At 35.2% G+C, this 18,160-nt stretch overlaps 4 protein-coding genes and 2 long non-coding RNA genes across 7 annotated transcripts in view; 5 read left to right on the forward strand and 1 right to left on the reverse strand.

Annotated features, from left to right (window-relative positions):
- On the forward strand, positions 7-3,524 carry LOC107618888 (pentatricopeptide repeat-containing protein At1g80150, mitochondrial). Of its 2 annotated transcripts, XM_021112602.1 has the most exons (3): positions 7-1,826; positions 2,655-2,833; positions 2,942-3,524. In XM_021112602.1, the coding sequence occupies exon 1, from the start codon at positions 390-392 to the stop codon at positions 1,590-1,592; it is 1,203 nt and encodes a 400-aa protein (XP_020968261.1). In that variant the 5' UTR covers positions 7-389; the 3' UTR covers positions 1,593-1,826; positions 2,655-2,833; positions 2,942-3,524. The 2 variants fall into 2 exon arrangements, with proteins under 2 accessions (XP_020968261.1, XP_016176549.1); XM_016321063.1 differs by having other exon boundaries at positions 2,655-3,524.
- Positions 4,516-6,933, forward strand: LOC107616615 (pentatricopeptide repeat-containing protein At1g52620-like). The gene is given in 2 exon segments (XM_016318569.2): positions 4,516-5,542; positions 5,544-6,933. Coding segments are annotated over 2 exon segments (2,370 nt in total). The 5' UTR covers positions 4,516-4,562.
- On the forward strand, positions 7,731-8,159 carry LOC110267322. Its single transcript, XR_002354807.1, has 2 exons — positions 7,731-7,808; positions 7,923-8,159. It is a non-coding gene; the product is annotated as an uncharacterized LOC110267322 (long non-coding RNA).
- LOC110267323 overlaps positions 12,026-18,160 on the forward strand; it is a 19,884-nt gene continuing 13,749 nt past the window's right edge. The window contains exon 1 of the long non-coding RNA XR_002354808.1: positions 12,026-12,130. This is a non-coding gene — a long non-coding RNA (uncharacterized LOC110267323). The remainder of the gene's footprint in view (positions 12,131-18,160) is intronic.
- Positions 12,572-14,292, reverse strand: LOC107619326 (uncharacterized protein At2g34160). The gene is made up of 5 exons (XM_016321581.2): positions 14,019-14,292; positions 13,894-13,942; positions 13,340-13,402; positions 13,158-13,222; positions 12,572-12,905 (listed from the first exon to the last, which is right to left on the reverse strand). Exons 1-5 carry the CDS (start codon positions 14,133-14,135, stop codon positions 12,804-12,806), a joined length of 396 nt encoding a protein of 131 aa, XP_016177067.1. The 5' UTR covers positions 14,136-14,292; the 3' UTR covers positions 12,572-12,803.
- Positions 16,575-17,489, forward strand: LOC107616684 (uncharacterized protein YwkD). Its single transcript, XM_016318630.2, has 2 exons — positions 16,575-16,771; positions 17,049-17,489. Exons 1-2 carry the CDS (start codon positions 16,617-16,619, stop codon positions 17,410-17,412), a joined length of 519 nt encoding a protein of 172 aa, XP_016174116.1. The 5' UTR covers positions 16,575-16,616; the 3' UTR covers positions 17,413-17,489.

The following is an 18,160-nucleotide window of genomic DNA, read 5'->3' on the forward strand; positions in this document are numbered from 1 at the left end:
AAATTGTGCTAACAATAACAAGTAAGAAAGTTGAACCTAAAATGAGATATTCAATATATAATTAGTAGGTTGTGATTCTAAAGTGAAGTTATTTTTAAGAGAAGAGAGATTTGATGGATTGTTGAGAGTTGAGAGTGAAATACACACTAGTATAAACGAGAATTTATATTGAAAAAATAACGGCAGCGGAGAGTGAGAGAAAGGTGGGTGCTGGTGGCGGAAGCCCATGAGCATTTGGCGGCGCCCTTTTGTTTGCAAGTTGTGAGTTCAAACCCTATTCTTCGATTTCTTACTTGAGTGTCTCTGAGATTACAAGAAGTACTAAAATGGAAGTTGTTGGTTAGTGCGATCTTTCTGCAAAACGGCAAGGGGCATGATCCTCCCTTATCATGCTCTCCCTGCGACCCACTCGCAGACTCTGCAATTTATCCCCTGCCGCAGTCGCCACCGCAGCCGCAGCTGCCTCTGAATCAAACGCCAAAACCTCTCCATCAAAACCCTTGCTGGCCCCCGCCCTCGACCGCCTCAAATCGGAGCGCAATCCCGACAAGCTCTTCCACCTCTTCAACGCCAATGCTACCAACCCTATCCTCGTTGAGAATCGCTTCGCCTTCGACGACACCGTTTCGCGCTTAGCTGGCGCGCGCCGCTTCGACTACATCGAGCGCCTCCTCGACCACCAGCTCCACCTCCCCCAGGGCCGCCGCGAGGGTTTCGTCGTTCGCATCATCAAGCTCTACGGCAAGGCCGGTATGACCCAACACGCCGTTGACACTTTCTATCGTATGCACCTTTTTGAGTGCCGTAGAACCGTCAAGTCCTTTAACGCCACGCTTTTGGTATTGTCTAGCACCAAAAACTACGATAATTTTCTTGACTTCTTAGGAACTGCTCCTCAAAGTTTTGGTATTCAATTAGATATTTATTCTGTTAATATTGCGATTAAGGCATTTTGTGACATGGGCCAGTTGCAAAAAGCTTATTTGTTTATGCTAGAGATGGAAAATCAGGGTGTTAACCCTGATGCGGTGACCTATACTACTCTTTTGTCCGCATTTTACAGGAATAAAAGGTGGGAGATTGGGACTGGTTTGTGGAACCGTATGTTGTTGAAAGGGTTGATGCCGAGTTTGGCCGCCTTTAATGTCCGGGTTCAGTTTTTAGTTTGTATGAGAAGGGCTTGGGATGCTAATGCTACCATGGGTTTGATGCGGCGAGTGGGGATTGCGCCTGATGAAGTCACCTATAATTTGGTGATTAAAGGGTTTTGCCGAGCTGGTTTTATTGACATGGCGAAGAAGGTTTTCGATGCCTTATTGGGGGAGGGGCATAAGCCTAACAGTAAGATCTACCAGACCATGATTCATTATTTGTGTAAGAGTGGGGACTTCAATCTAGCTTACACTATGTGCAAAGATAGTATGCAGAAGAATTGGTTTCCAAATGTGGATACAATATGTATGCTGCTCAAAAGCCTCAAAGGAATTGGGCAGATCAATAGAGCAAGGACTATCCTTATGTTGGTTAAGAGGAGGAAACCTCCTTTCTCTTCTGATCACTTGACTGCCATGTGGTCCATATTGAATAGTTGAATTAAGTGGAATAGCTGAACAGGAAATCAGTTAGAAACAGAAACCTGAAAGCATCTCATATTCTTTGTATTCCATTCATTTATACATGTTGAAAAATTAACAAGCCTGGAATTTGATGGTGTTGCATCTAACAAGAAGTCAAATATAGTTATTCCCACTCAGTTTTGTGTACCTTCCTTAATAAAGTTTCATCAGGATGAAATTTCAGGAGGCAAATACAATAAAAACTCTTGTAAGTTCTATAGCGCCCTTTGCTCGCCCGTATAATACAAGCATCATTGGCTCTATCTCACACACACATACACCATATTTGTGATTACTTACGTTGCTGACAAGTCTTGGATGATCTTAGAGCTATTTTTGAGTATTAATATTAACCAATTAACTGAATTTCCACTTGCATTGCCTGAAATCTGGAGTGGATTTATGTCTCATGTTTATTCTGAAGAATAACTTATTTTGTATTTTGGGTATAACTTTTGCACAATTATGCCTGCATGAATGTATGTTATTGCATGGATGTAAATTTAGTTATTAAAATACTAATGTAATGTTTTCAGAATTGTGGTGGATATCACGATATTCATTTTTTATATCAATGATCAAATGTAATATTTGGTAATAATATTCTTGAGATCAACATGCCAGCTACTTTAACATTCTCTTGTATATTTGATTATTATGGTGACATGCAGTAGGTAGACCCTTTTTTTTTGTCTTAACCACTCCTCCCTTCTTAAAACATCACTGTCATCTGCAGAACAGCATTGAATTTTGTGAATGAGAACACCAAATGCTTCAGACCATTTATGCTTTCCAAGGAGATCATATCAAATAGAAAGTGGAATGGATATCTGAGATTAGTTAGTGAAATTGCAATTTGCCTTAGCAGTCTAGTACAATTTTGAATATTCAAAGGGGATATCCTCCAATTTTTATTCTACTTAACCTAAGGTTTGATATGCCTCTTGATCTGACATGTTTCACTATCTGCACTTGTCATGTATCCATGCTCAATTTCAAGTGATTGTTATTTCAAGTGATTGTTTTTTAAAACTGCAGCCGACCATCTATAGGATGGGTCAAACTTAACAGAGGTTGGCGATGTAACATATATTGCAAGGCCACACTATAGGAAATTCAGCAAAAAGCTATGGAACATTCATTGGAGGGCTTCTGTTCACTCTGCATTACGCGGGGTTGATGCTACTTGTGGAAGGAACAAGTAGTTTATAGAGAGGGTTTCGCTTTTGAAACTTGATCTTATCTTCGTTGGTCTGATGTGCTTTGGATTAATTCTTCACCTGTTTCAATAAGCGCTTAAAGCTTTTGTGCTTATATAATTGCAGAATGTTCACCTGGTTTGAAGCTTTGGCATTCTCATTTAGGATTCACGTTTTGGTTGAAGTGAATTATAGTACAATTTGCATCAGCCAGTGGCTGCGACGATGGAGAATGGAGAGAGCATTACAGCATTTAACAGCAAGAAATTACAAAATCAATGGTATCAGTTTTGTGATTACACATGGACATTAGACATCTAGTGTGTAACAACTTGACCATCAATAGGAATAATAAAACAGGGCGAGCGGAGATTCAAGTGCAGTTATTGATTTGCTGACGGTGCTGTTGGACGGTTGGAAGTTCCTCGGCTTAGATCATGAACAGCGGACATTCATATATTGCATGCAAGTACAACAATTACCACAAAACCTTTTACCCCATGATAGAGACATAGAGTTATTTACATGGGTCAATACCACCAAAGGATCCAATATTTCTATTGTAAATCATATAAACAAAGCATTGAAATCACAGAGCACCAAATGTATCTATAGTTGAGACGAAATTCTAAAATTCTAGCAAATTTTGTATGTAGGAGTGGCTACTATATGCAACGGAACTTGGGGACGGCTTTTTTGAAATCTTAAATGAGACCATCAAATCTGGTACCCTCCAGAATATGGTAGATGAGTTTCATTTGGTTGATTCGGGTAAATCACATATTCAAAACAATTGGGATTTAAATTTATGCAAATACAACCATTGGAGAAATTGGTTACATTTCGATCCTGTAGTTCTTCTATATATTTTTTTTTGAAGCAAGGAAGCTCAACACATTAAAGTGGAGCATGTACGAAAAATAAACAAAAATCACAAGAGAATAAACACTATACAGCAGCCAGCAAGGTTATCAACAACCGAATGGATCAACACCACACCATTCTCTGTAGCTCAAAACGACATATTCTTGATTTCATCAACACCTGTGTCACAGCTTTGGAAAATTCTGCTGTTCCGTTCTATCCAGATATTCCAGATCACCGTAAAAAACCATATCAGCCACTTCTTTTGCTGCGAGCTACGACCAGGCGCTTCAATCCAGCTCTCAAACAGCTCTTTGACAATTCCCGGAATAGTCCAAGCTCTATCAACCCTTGTCAGCTAAGCACACCATACCTGCCATGTAAACTCACAGCCAAGAAAGAGATGATGCACAAATTCTATTTCTTTTTTGTACAGAACACAAATATTATCACCATGATGTATAATTCCTAGTCTATTGAGTCTCTCTTTAGTGTTGACTCTGCCTACTAGGACAAACCAAGTAAATATTTCAACTCTTGGAGGAACCAATCCTCTCCATATGGTACTGGTGAAGCTGTAGCTCGTGATGTCTTCCAAGAGAGTCTCTTTCTGTAGCACTTCACAAAAAAGTTAGTAGAATAAACACCTGTTCTGTCAAATTATTGATCTTGTAGTATGTGAGCTAAGAAACCTGAAAATGAATCACTAAGTAACGTGGAAATGAGTCCAAAATAATTAGGCTCATGTGTTGGTTGTAAGTTGTAACAGAATCTGGTTGAACAATAAATCAACCAGCTCCTTACTTGTATAATAAAGTGGAACAGAACACAAGAAGAGAGCTTGTCTTTCACAAATGATTGACATCATAACACTCAAAATCCAATGTCAAAGGCCATCCTCGCTCGAATCACACCACGTAACCGCCCCAAAGCCACCACCTTTACGCCGACCCGCTTCAGTCCCTGCATCCACAACCTCGTTATTGACGCTGTTCGAATACTGGCAACCCACGCCCAATGGCAGGACTCCCTCGAGTCTCGCTTTGCAGAATCCGAGGTTCTAGTTTCGGACGTTGCCCATTTCGTTCTAGACCGAATACACGACCCCGAACTGGGTTTGAAGTTCTTCGACTGGGCTAACTCGAGACCCTTTTCTTGTTCCCTCGATGGCTTTGCTTATTCCTCTCTTCTTAAGCTCCTGGCAAGATTCAGAGTGTTCTCCGAGATCGAGCTGGTTCTGGACAGCATGAAAGTTGGGAACTTGAAGCCTACCCATGAAGCTTTGAACTCTCTGATTCGAGCCTACGGAGATTCTGGGATGGTTGATGCTGCCCTACGGTTATTCTATACAGTGCGGGAAATGCATGGTTGTTTTCCCAGTGTTGTCGCTTCTAATTCGTTGCTGAATTGTTTGGTCAAAAGGGGGAACGTTGAGGTTGCAAGGAAGCTGTATGATGAAATGCTTGTGACAGATGGTGGCACTGGTAAGGTTGTGGATAACTATAGCACCGGGATAGTGGTTAAGGGTCTATGCGGCTTTGGGAAGGTTGAGGAAGGTAGAAGGTTGATTGTAGATAGATGGGGGAAGGGTTGTGTGCCCCATGTTGTGTTCTACAATATGATTATTGATGGGTATTGCAAGAAGGGTGATCTCCAAGGTGCAACTAGAGTTTTCAAGGAACTGAAATTGAAAGGATTTTTGCCAACGTTAGAAACTTATGGTGCTATAATTAACAGTTTATGCAAGGAAGGGGATTTCGTGACAATTGATCAACTTATGAAAGAAATGGCTGAGAGGGGATTGAGTGTGAATATTCAAGTGTATAATAATATTATTGATGCTCAATACAAGCACGGTCTGGTGGCAAGATGAACTTTTAGAGAGGGCAATAGAAAGGGGATTAATGCCTAACAAGTTTAGTTATACGCCTCTTATGCATGCTTATTGCAGAAAAGGGGATTATGTTAAGGCATCAAATATGCTTTTTAAGATTGCCGAAACAGGAGAAAAACCAGATGTGGTTTCGTATGGAGCTTTTATCCATGGAGCCGTTGCTGCTGGGGAAATTGATGTTGCACTAATGGTACGGGTTAAGATGATGGAAAGGGGAGTAATTGCTGATGCCCAAATTTACAATGTCCTGATGAGTGGCCTCTGCAAGAAAGGGAATTTTCCGGCTGCCAAATTGCTACTTTCAGAAATGCTTGACCGAAATGTTCAACCAGATGCATATGTTTATGCCACCTTGGTAGATGGATTAATTAGGAATGGTGAACTTGATGAGGCAAGAAAGCTTTTTGAAGTCATAATTGCAAAGGGTATAGACCCTGGTATTGTTGGGTACAATGCCATGATTAAAGGTTTTTGTAAATTCGGAAAGATGGCAGATGCTCTGTCATGCTTGAAAAGGATGAAAAATGCACGTCATGCTCCAGATGAATACACTTATTCCACGTTTATAGATGGGTATGTGAAGCAGCATGACTTGCAAAGTGCACTCAAGATGTTTGGGCAGATGGTGAAACAGAACCTCAAGCCAAATGTGGTCACCTACACGTCCTTGGTCAATGGATTCTGCAATATAGCAGATTTGGGCAGAGCTGAAAAAGCTTTTGCAGGGATGCAATCTTTCAATTTGCAGCCTAATGTTGTCACATACACTATACTTATAGGGGGATTCTGCAAGACCGCTAAACTTGAAAAGGCAGCAACATTTTTTGAACTTATGCTGACAAATAGTTGTCTCCCAAATGACACTACGTTCCATTATCTGATAAATGGTTTGACAAATAATACAAACTCACTGGTTCTTGTTGAGAAAAATGAGTCTGACAAAGATTGCAGAACCTTGTTATTGGATTTCTTTGCAGTGATGATATCGGATGGATGGAGCCCTGTGATTGCTGCTTATGATTCCATTATTATTTGTCTTTGTAAGCATGGAATGTTTGACACTGCTCAGTTGTTGCAAACAAAGATGCAGAGTAAGGGGTTTCTTATGGATCCTGTATGTTTCAGCGCTCTGCTACATGGGTTATGCCAGAAAGGTAAAACAAAAGAGTGGAGAAATACTATAACTTGCGACATAAGTAAGATTGACCTACAAACTGCTGTTAAGTATTCCCTGATATTAGACAAATACTTGGGTCAAGGTACGCATTCAGAGGCTTCAGTTATTTTGCAGACCTTGATTGATGACTCCAGGGCTTCTGAGCATCCTGCAGAACATGATCTAAAGGTTATAGTAAGATAGGGAACGAGGAAATGTAATATATAAATGTAATATAGGGGGAGTTGGAATTTCAAAAAAGATGACCCTTCCATATTTATTATCTGGATTCTGCCATGCTTGACGACAGCATCCATGAAAGAAACAATGCAGGTTTTTCATCTATTTAAAATATAAAAGTTAAGCAGTTCAATACACGAGGCACAGAACAGTATTTCCCCCAATTTAGCATCATCAGTGGTGGTGACGACACGTTGCAGCAAAGAACAGTATTCCCTCCGGTGCGCCGAAGCGGGGATTTTCTCGCACAATTCCATTCTCAAAATCAAATTGCTCTCTTCCCTTTTATTTTTGGTGACTGAAAATTAAAAAGCAACAAAAGAAAAGAAACTTAATTTTTTTCTTCATCTCAACACCCCCGCCACCCCCACATCCTCTGATCCTCCTCTTCCTTCTCATTTTTCTCTTTATGTCACCAACTGAAAATTGTGTTTCAAGTCACCAAGATCGGCTGGGCAATCCCGTTCATCAGAATAGAGCTGAAAGTTGTAAATGTGGCAGCAAGGAAAAGCCTTGTGTCGAAGGAGAAAGAACTGAGTGAACCCAGATAAAAAAGAAGGTTTAGCAGCAAAGTCTATAGCACAAGGTGAAGAGAGTAGCGGACTGTATCCCAGCAACCAGTAGAGTCGAAATTGTAGCTGAAGATTTGAAGTTTATCTTAAAAGTCAGACTAAATGGGAAAGGAGATTTCGGAAGTCCAGAGAAGTAGGGCGACCCAGAGATGGAGGAAGCACGATGGAGAAGAACAAGGATATTCAAGAACGTGCCAAATGCATACTTGAAAGCAGGAAAAGATCCTTGCATACTTCTTCTTCCTCCAAATGCATACTGTTTCTACTGTTAGTTATTTATTTCAAAATGGGATTAATACTATTGGGCTTCAGGTTTCAATACTTTGTGTTCTTTTCTTTTGCTGACTTTTTCAAGTATTCAATTTTTTTTTTTTTTTGCAGTTTAGGGTTTCAGACATATTCAAATGAGTTGCAACTTAAAGTGTTCTCGGTAATGGTTCTATAATTCACGGGTAAGCATAGGATTCTTGCATAACTCAAGCGCCTCGATCATGACATCAAATTCCTTCCGGTTCTTTCTTTCTTTCTTATAATTTTGATTTGCTTACTAATAAAGTGAAATCTAATTTTGTTGCAAGCAAACTTCTTTGCAAATTCTGAATTGTCTGTTATCCGTCAGAATTTTTTGCCAAGTTTATTGCTATCCATTTTTTTTTAATTCATTTCCTGTGTTTTCTTAAACTATGCAGGAAAAATTGAAAGAGCTTGAGAAAGCAGATAATGTGTAAGTCATTTTATTAATATCTCTGCCTCTCTTTTTTTTTTTTGTTCTTGACCATTTTCCTTATCTACCCTTAGGAGGAACAAGGTGTAGAACATCTCTTCAAACACTTGCAGGATTTTCCAGACAATCCGTCACAGTATATTTTGATATTGTGTGCATTCTTTTTTTATTTCCTATCATACCTATTATTCATTTATTTGTTTCCAGTCATTCATGTTTGATAAAGATATGTTTCCAATGAAAATTGTGAATCAAATAGGTATCTATTTAGAATCACCCCTATAGTGTTTTGACAAACCCAATTTAATTTTTAATTGGTTTGGCTGAGCTAATTACTGCTTCACATACTTGAATTTCATATGCTTTATATTGCTCTATAATACATTCCATTATCACATATAAAAAGTTCTCATCGTTTCATCAAGTTTATTTATTTATTTATTTATTTAAATTCTATTATTTGGTGACTTTGTTTTAACTAATATTGTGCATGCTCTGTTTTCAGGTCCTTTATTTATTTAATTAATTTTGTTCATTGCAAGAGATCTGTTAACTCTTTCAAACCTCTATATTTAGGAGGATAGATGGGAACATGGTAACTAACTTCATCCATTCTAATAAATTTCTTTCATCAAATCTATAATTATCCTTTATTTATATATTTGGTTATTTATTTGTGTTTTGGCTTCTAAAGGTTCAAGTTGGAGGATAACCATTATACAAAATTGACAGTAAATTTGGTGAAGGTGAGCATCTATTGCAGCCTCTGGGTTTTCAAAGTTATTTGAAACTTTTGGTTTGAGATTAATTTTGGTTTTAGTTGACTTCTACTTTTTATTTCTCAAATGGCACTAAAATTTGGGATAAGATCAGCAAAGGCAAAACATATCTTGATTTGGCAATAACTTTGGGCACTATAACTATAGCCCTTGTGAGTGGCAAATTCATTATATATTCCTTTAATATCTTGATTGTAAATATCCTTCATTACACATTTCTATATTGACGAGTATATTGAGGTAGAGAATACTAGCAGAGATAGAGACAATTGACAAAAAAAATGTCAATAAAATTTGTTGTCATGTTTGTGTATTACAATTTTCTTTAAGATAGGTATCTTTTTAAAATGGGATTTTATCCAAAATAATTGTATATTCAAAAATATTAGAAAATACTAATTTTTTTTATCTTACAATAAATTACATAACAGAAAATGAGAAAATGAGTGAAAATAGAGAATAAAAATGCCAGATAAAAAGAGATAATACTGATAATTTTTTTATCAATGATCTAATTCATTTAAATTAAGAAAAAGCAACAGTAAATATGAAAGAATAATTTGTAACTGATGATGTTATTGCAACAATTGATGAACTCAAAGAACTTGAAATGCTACAATATGGTTACTATTTTGTTTCATTGTTTATTTTTCATTAGTTGAAGTTCAGATGATGGCATTGATTGTTTTTAACCTTTTCTTCCTATTAGGTGCATCTTTGATTGGTTCATTTGTGAATTCAAAAATTCTTGCTGCATTTTCTGTTCCTACTGGGAAGAATTCATGCAATATTTTAAAATACAAGAGTCTGATCCTGAAGTAATTTCAAGACCTTTGCTATTTTTTAGATTTCATTTGATATATACATTTTCTATTTAAGAGGCATAATCTATTGAATTTGCATTTATGCATCATTAGGTAAGTACTTTAATTATTCTGTCTCTTTGATAGTGTGATTGCTTGAATTGGTGGCATGTTTTTTGGCTATGATACCCAAGTATTTATTTAATTTCATTTTGAATTTCATATACACGATTAAAAAAATCATTATTCCTTCTTTAAATTTGTGTTTATTATGCCACATCTGCCTCTAATGATTCTTTTTGTTTCTTATTGTGTGCATCAAAGTTACTGATTTCATCTGATTTCTTACTTATAGTAGTTCATTTGTAAAATTCTAACGTGTGTTGACTGAAGATATGAGAGATATATCAACGCATTTTTTCCCCTTCAATCATACTCAAGTGTAATTAATAACCAAAACTTCTATTTTACAATTCATTCTATTTTAAGCAAGAACTGAGTTGTCACAATATCAAAACAAGAAAATTTTGATACAGCTTTGTCTTTGGTGCATCTATTTTTTTATAATATTTGTTTTATACATAAAAGAGAATTGTAATCTTACTTTAAGTTACTTACATATATCATATGTCTAGACTGATAATAAGGTAAGTGAGGTGATATAGAGTTTAAAATAGTTAAATTATGTTATTCACCTAAGGTCCCGTACCATCCCATCTAAATTGAATATTACTAATTGCTATTGTAACTTATGCAATTTTCAATTCTCATGGCCTCATTCAAGTTTTTTTTTTTTTTTACATTTTTTAACTTAAATATCATTTTGTTTATTTATTGTTGTTTTGATTGGTGTCTAATGACTAATATGTGATTAATGACCAGACTTTGTCAGGTTGAGGCTTAATTGATCACGAACCTCATCTTGCACAACACGTTTGATAAAAATGCTCCCTACACCGTTCATTGTGTTATGGTTTTGAGTTACGGGCTCTGAAAACATTGTTTAAGTGGCTATAGCAAATTACAAATTTCATAACAAAATATTTTTTTGTTAGTTTCATGGTTTAGTTGCTAGATGCAGAGGATGATCCTTAGTTGATAAATCTAATAGCTTCTTAAGATATGCGCTTTTTTTATCTAGAGAACATTGGAGACCAAAAAACAGGCAGATTAAAGTCCACATGATGCTTCCAATGAGCCTTAGGTAAATATTGTAAGTTTGTTCTTTCTTTTTGTTTCTACTTCTTACATTTAATTTTTGTATTTTTAGGAATACACGCTGATGCTCTATTCTTGATGATGACTCGATTATAGAGAAGTTCTCCGCAGCAATTAGTGCATCCATCATTGGTGTAATTAGAATGGAGACATCCCTTGGAAGATATGGCATTAGAGACGTTTTTTGTTTAGTTTGTATATAATTTTATATTCCATGAATTATGTTATTTTGTTTCCAACTTACCAAGTGACTGCAAGAAAGTATGTTAAACAACAATGTTGAAAGAATGGAGTTAATTTTGAGGGTGTTTAGAAGTTTTTAATAAGTTAGAGTTTAATAAAATGTTTGAGAGAATTGAATTAATTATGGAGAGAATTCTTTGATTAGGAACTAAAAGAATATAATTGAAATAGAACATGTAGAGTGTGTTTGAAATAATTATTTTGTCCTTTAACTATTACCACTAACTCTTTAGTGAGGATAATTTTGGTAATATCATAGCTCATGAGAATACAATTGAAAATTAGACCACTTTTTGTGTGATTTGATTTAAACTGAATCATGAAAATTGAATTCTTATTAGAAATCAATTTTACATTACTTTTTAAAAAAGAATTCTAACAATGGAGTGAATTAAAATCACAATATTTCTAAACACATTCTTTATCTTACATTTTTTTAAGTTAAGAATTTCGGAGTGAATTGAAATCACAATGGTATTATTCATATTATCACTGCATCTATAAACAACACTAGAATAGTCTAATATTCTTCATGTCTTCCTTTTTTTTTATTGAAATGATTACAATTTACTTTAAATTTTACAAATACTTTAAAAATAATAAAGATAATCGTTTCTTTTTTACACTAGATAAAATAACCAACAATTTTTTATATTCACGTCATTTAATTGTGTTGCCCGCGTATTTATGAAGAGGGTGTTTAGTTCACTCCGTACTTTGAATTGAAGCATGGGATGTGGCTACTGTAAAAGCAGAGTCTGGAATATATACTGGCACTTTATGATTGATCACAAGGCATTGTTCTCTGAGTTAAAGCTTCAGGTACATTTGGCAGTTCACTAGTTAAATTTGAAGGTTCCTACAAATTGCACTTGGCTCTTTTCCATCTTAGATTGGCAGCTACTTGGTTAATGGTCAGTTGGTCACTCGTGGATGGTGAATATCTCAACACTAGAAAATAAATTTGTGAATATCTCAACACTATAGAAAATAAATTTAAAATTTCTGATTTTTCGTAGAAATGGTAATTTGGCAAGTACATTTGCCAATGGGACGTGTGCCGTGATGTCATGTGCACTATCACTAACAGGTTTATTACATTGAATTCAACTAGTTTAAATCAGGTTTATTACATTGAATTCAACTAGTTTAGGGCATTCGATATTTCAGTAATTTATTCAAGAATCTCTAATCTATATTGCATTAATATTAATAATAATGATAGTGGTTTAAATTAAGACACTTGTTATTAAAAGCCACCAATTGCCACGAAGTAAGACCAAAACTTGATCAAAATATATAGTTATGAAATGAATCTCTCTACATAAACGACAAACCGAACCCAGGAAGAACAGAAACTAGTAAGTGCCTTCATAGTTCAACACTGAAGGGCTTGTCTACTAATGAATCCTATCCATATTCTCTATCTTGCAACAACAAAAAAAATGCAAATCACTAGGAAATACACATCATCATCCCACATGGCCGTAGAACTTCATGCACCCTGCTCATCAATATCTCCATTTTCACCATCTTCAGCAGCTGCAGCAGCCATCAACTCATCGAAATTTGCTGTCTTTCCAAGTACTATTTCAATCTGAAAACATGATTCATCAAATTAAGAACTCAGTCAAATCATAAAGCAGGATGGAAAGCTTGAGGAGGGAACAAGCCTGTTTGGCCAATTGGCCGTACTATAAAATCAACAGGAACTGTGTATTATTGTTATTATTCTTATATGCACTTCTTTTAACTCCTCAATGAACAAACCCACAAGCCAATGGCCAAAGCCAAGCAGGCTCTAAGGCAAACATTCTAGAGTAAAACAAAACTGCATTTGTACCATTACCTTGGCCTTTTGGACAGGTCTACCTCTAGAATCATCCTTTATGTCTACGGTTGATGTCATGATTTCTGCATCAATATTTAATATGCCATCATGAATCAAATTAGATTATTAAACCAACTAGAGTTAGAAAGGGAAGTGGTTAGGGAAGTTCTCCAGGAGGGTGAAACAAGATTGTATCTCACTCTTTTCAACAGCAAGGCCGTTATTTTTCAATATCTCAGCAACAGTAACCACCGTGGCAATAGCTGTGGCAATAAGATAGAAACACATTACAATGGTAGTTAAACCAAAGTTCAAGGAAAGTAGTGACCGGTAAAAAAGAGATGGAACTAAAAACTAGAGAGTAAAGATCAACTATTCAAGGAAACAATATGACTTTTCATATAATAGCATCCAATTAGTTATTCCCTAATGATTCAGCTAAATCAACATGTCATAATTGCAAATGCACATTCCTTAGCAGGGTTGTTATGGCGAATTTTGTGCAGACACTTCCATATTTGATCAAATTAAATAAAGGATTATACTTAAATCCCAAAGTGGAACAGGGCAGTTTCAGGGTAGAGAGCAACCCAATTAGAGTTGGGAAGATCTTCGAAGCTAATATTGATAAGAATAACTAAAAGATTCGGACATTGCCAACAATCCTATGTCACTACGAGCAGCAATATATTTTGTTTAAATAAAATTAAATAAATAAGAAACGGAGGAAAATATTCGTGAAAGAATATGATACCCATCCCGAGTGCTGAGAGCTCGACCTCATTATGCTGTTGCATGTACCTCTGCAGATAATCGATAATAATGAGTCAGAACAGAGAGAGAGAGAGAGAGAGAGAGAGAGAGGAATAAAACGTGTACCTTGGCGAGATTCACGTAGAAGAAGAGAGGCTTCTTTGTGTTCGAAACCTGAATGCGATTCTTCTTGTACGAATCAGAGATGTTGATGTTGTTAACTCCCTCCGTTATCCCTTCCATTTTTACCTTCTATTTCCTTCTCTCTCTCTCTCTCTCTCTCTCTCTCACACACACACACACACAGACAAAGACGATGAATCAAAAAACCCTAACCGGTTGTTTACAGCAGCTCCTGATGTAGACTACAAAGTACAACCACCTCGATGCACCTCAACGTAGAACGAACAAAACTCTCTCTCTCTCTCTCTCAACCCACCTTGGGCCAAGATCATTGGGCCTCAAAATCTCTTATTGTTTTTATTATTGGGCTGCTCCTTTTTTAACAACAATAAACTATCTTACACTATCTTACACTTTTCTTCTAATACAAAAACTCCATGACCAAAAAAGAAGACGGGAAATGGATCTTCTCAATTGTTAAAAAAAATTGAGAATGTAAAGTGTGATTTCTAACCTTTCATTATTCTCTCTCATGTTTATTCTTAATCACACTTATAAAATTAATGGTGTAAGATCACACTTTACTCCCTCAATTATTAAAAAAGAAATTCAGAGGATCCAGATTTGGGAATTACACTCTAGAGTCAACCATATGTACATACATGATTATGATGATGTATAACATTATATTTGTTAGTTTAATTAAGTTTACCATCGTGTTATATTATACCTCTCATCTCTTACTACTTGTGTTTCTGCTTACCTCACCATGTAAAATTTAAAATGAAAAAAGTAATTTGTCGTGTTATTGTATAAATCCACCCGTTTGCCCATAGAATTCCATCTATATATATGTTTTTTCATGTGTTGTCTAACGAAACGGATTTGGCTCATTGTTCGTATAGGACCTTGCTATTATTTTCGGGAAAGTCTAATGGCCAGCAGATTTATTAAAATCTGGCTAGCACTTAGCCAGCAAAAGAAAAATGAGTGATTCTCTACTATTAGATGAAATCTCATACCATTAAATACATTATTGATGTCTAATTAATAGCTACAACTTACAAAATCTGCTGGCCCTAGCACTTCTTAATATTTAAATTAATTTTTTTCTGGACTTTATTGCTTAAATTATTTTTTGCTGATGGATCAGGCATGAAGCATGTGCATTTAACAAAGCTAGGAAATTAAATTAAAGGTGTGCAAGTTTCACTTTCAAGACAAGGCATATCAAGCAAATTAGAATCCATATTTGATTTTCTGTCACTTTTGAAATTCGAAAGCGTCATTAATTAATTAATGGTAGATAGCTTTCTTAGAATCTATATAGGATTCCTTCATGTTCGTCCAAAAGAGAAGCTAGCCAATATAGCTATATGCCTTTTGTTTGTTACAATCTTAAAATATATATTTTCAAAATAACACGATTACAACTAAGATATAATTGGCACGTACAATCATTTCTAACTTTATTATTATATAGTCTATATATATATATATGATATGATGATAAAATTAAACAAAAGCAAATGTGAATGTAAATGTAAATATGTAATGGTCCTTTCTCATCATCGATGACATTAGTATTTTTTATAGCATCCCTATAATAATGCACAATCGTAAAGCAAGTGGGGTTCTGTATGTATTTTAATTTAATTTGTGGATTTATTTGCAACATCTAGCGGTGTAAAATGCATTAAAATGAATCTGAATTCTCAACATTGATGCAGATAAGATCCAACAAATCATTCGTTGTCCCAACTCCTTTGCTATTATTAACTTGCCAGTTGATCCGATCCACTTGAAATTACATGACAATTGACAGGTACTGTTTGACAATAATATATACTTCCACAAAAACATTTCAAAAAAAGAAGAAAAAATTTAAGTGGCACTGCATGAATAATGGAATATATAGTTTTTAGAGTATAGCATATTTTTTTCATCAACCACGCACTACTGAAGATATATATCACATTTATGACTCGTATATTATTCAAGTTGGTGGTGATGTGAAAATGTGAAAATCCATGTATAATAAAACGAAGAATTCGATCTAGTGGATACTCAATAATTGGGCAGGGGGTCATCATATCCGGTGCAAGAAATTAATTATTGAATATGAATATCTTTCGAGTTTCTGGTTCCAATTGAATATCTAGATACAGCCTAAGAGTTTATTGAAATTATTGAAATCATTTTAGTTTTACAAATTTTCCAAAAAGAAGTACAAATTATTTCAAGAGGGCCACATAAAATATCATAGTATAGATTTGAATACACATAAAGGATAATTTTTAAAAGATTTTTTGATGAAGACAAGATGATATAGTGTGTAAGAAACTGTTAATGACGTTAAATTTTAATGTAAAGGTACATTAAATGGAAAACTAGAAGAAAAAGCAAAACTACTAGTGACGTTATTGTCTTTGGAGGGATACGAATCCGCAACGTGGAAATGAGGTGTCATCGAAAAAGAAAAAGAAAAATCCACAGTGGATGTAACTAATGGGATAGGGACACGTGGCACACATGTAGTGCTGCTCTATATATAGGGCCCAGTCCACTAAGACTAATGTGTGTGTTGAAAGAAGAAAAATAATGAAGGAAAGTGTAGAAAACCCTCTGCAATTAAAATCAGTGAACCACATATCCTTGATATGCAGTTCTTTGGAAAAATCTATGAATTTCTACCAGAACCTTCTTGGATTTTTCCCAATCAGGAGGCCAGGATCATTCAAATTTGATGGCGCATGGTATGTATTTACTATTTATTTATTTATTTAAATTATTGTTTACATAAAGAGAAATGAAGGAGATTATTAAAATTTATTGTTTTTTATTATTATTTAGTTATTAATTCAATTTTTTTAGTGTAATTTTTTTAATTTAATCATCAAATAACATATTTTATCTCACACTTTTAAATATTAATAGTTAATTAATTATCAAATACAATAAATTTTAATGGCTCTATAGCGTTTCTCTTTATATCATGCATGTGATAGAATTCAAATGGATCCATGATGACAGGCTATGTGGATATGGGATTGGAATTCACTTGCTGCAAGCAGAGAATCCAGAGAAGGTTGTGAAGAAGAATGAAATTAATCCGAAGGACAATCATATATCATTCCAGTGCGAGAGCATGGGGGCAGTAGAGAAGAAGCTGAAGGAGATGGAGATAGATTACGTGAGGGCAAAGGTTGAAGAAGGTGGCATCCAAGTGGATCAGCTGTTTTTCCATGACCCTGATGCCTTCATGATCGAGATCTGCAACTGTGATAGCCTCCCGGTCATCCCTTTGACCGCCGCTCCCGCCGTCACTTCTTCATCCTGCTCCCTTGTCAACCTTACTAATACCATCATCCCCAACACACACCAACTTGCTCAGTGATTACTATTCTATATGTCTCTACATTACTTTATTTCTCATCGATGCTTAATTAATTTTGGATCATTACTTTTATCGGAGTATTATTATTAGTAACAAATCATAAGCAGGGTTAGGTGAAGCTAATTTCCTTCATGGCAAACTAATCATTAATTAATGCGCCTAACTCACTCAGATGATTGATAAAAAATTCTTAATTCAAAAGAATAGGGATACATATCGTACAATGTTACATTACTATTAGGTATAATAATCAAGCTGACTCGTACATGTATGGCAGTTTTGTCTCAAATAATTTGTTAACAAATTTATGAAACTCCCCTCCTTGATTTGTTGGGGCTATATATATGGTAAATTTATTACAACTACGATCAACTGATGTCTGATAGAGCTCAACTGATGTCTGATGAAGCTCATATAATATAAAACTTTGGTTTCAAATGTATGGATATATATAAATAGTGATGAGTCTGATGACTGCTCTATATATATATAAGTTTGACTAAGAGCATGCTTGGGAAGTAGAAGCTATTTTTTTTTTTAAATTATGAAAAGTCACGGTACGCGTTTAGTACTATTTTAATAAAAATTTTTAATTTTTTGAAGAGTTAATTCACAATTTTTTGAAAAAGTAGAAATACAGTACGCGTTTAGTACTATTTTAATAAAAATTTTTAATTTTTTGAAGAGTTAATTCACAATTTTTTAAAAAAGTAGAAATATATAATTTTTTCTTTTCGATAAGTCATTC

This window comes from Arachis ipaensis, chromosome B09, assembly GCF_000816755.2.
Source record: "Arachis ipaensis cultivar K30076 chromosome B09, Araip1.1, whole genome shotgun sequence".
NCBI classification, from domain to species: domain Eukaryota; kingdom Viridiplantae; phylum Streptophyta; class Magnoliopsida; order Fabales; family Fabaceae; genus Arachis; species Arachis ipaensis.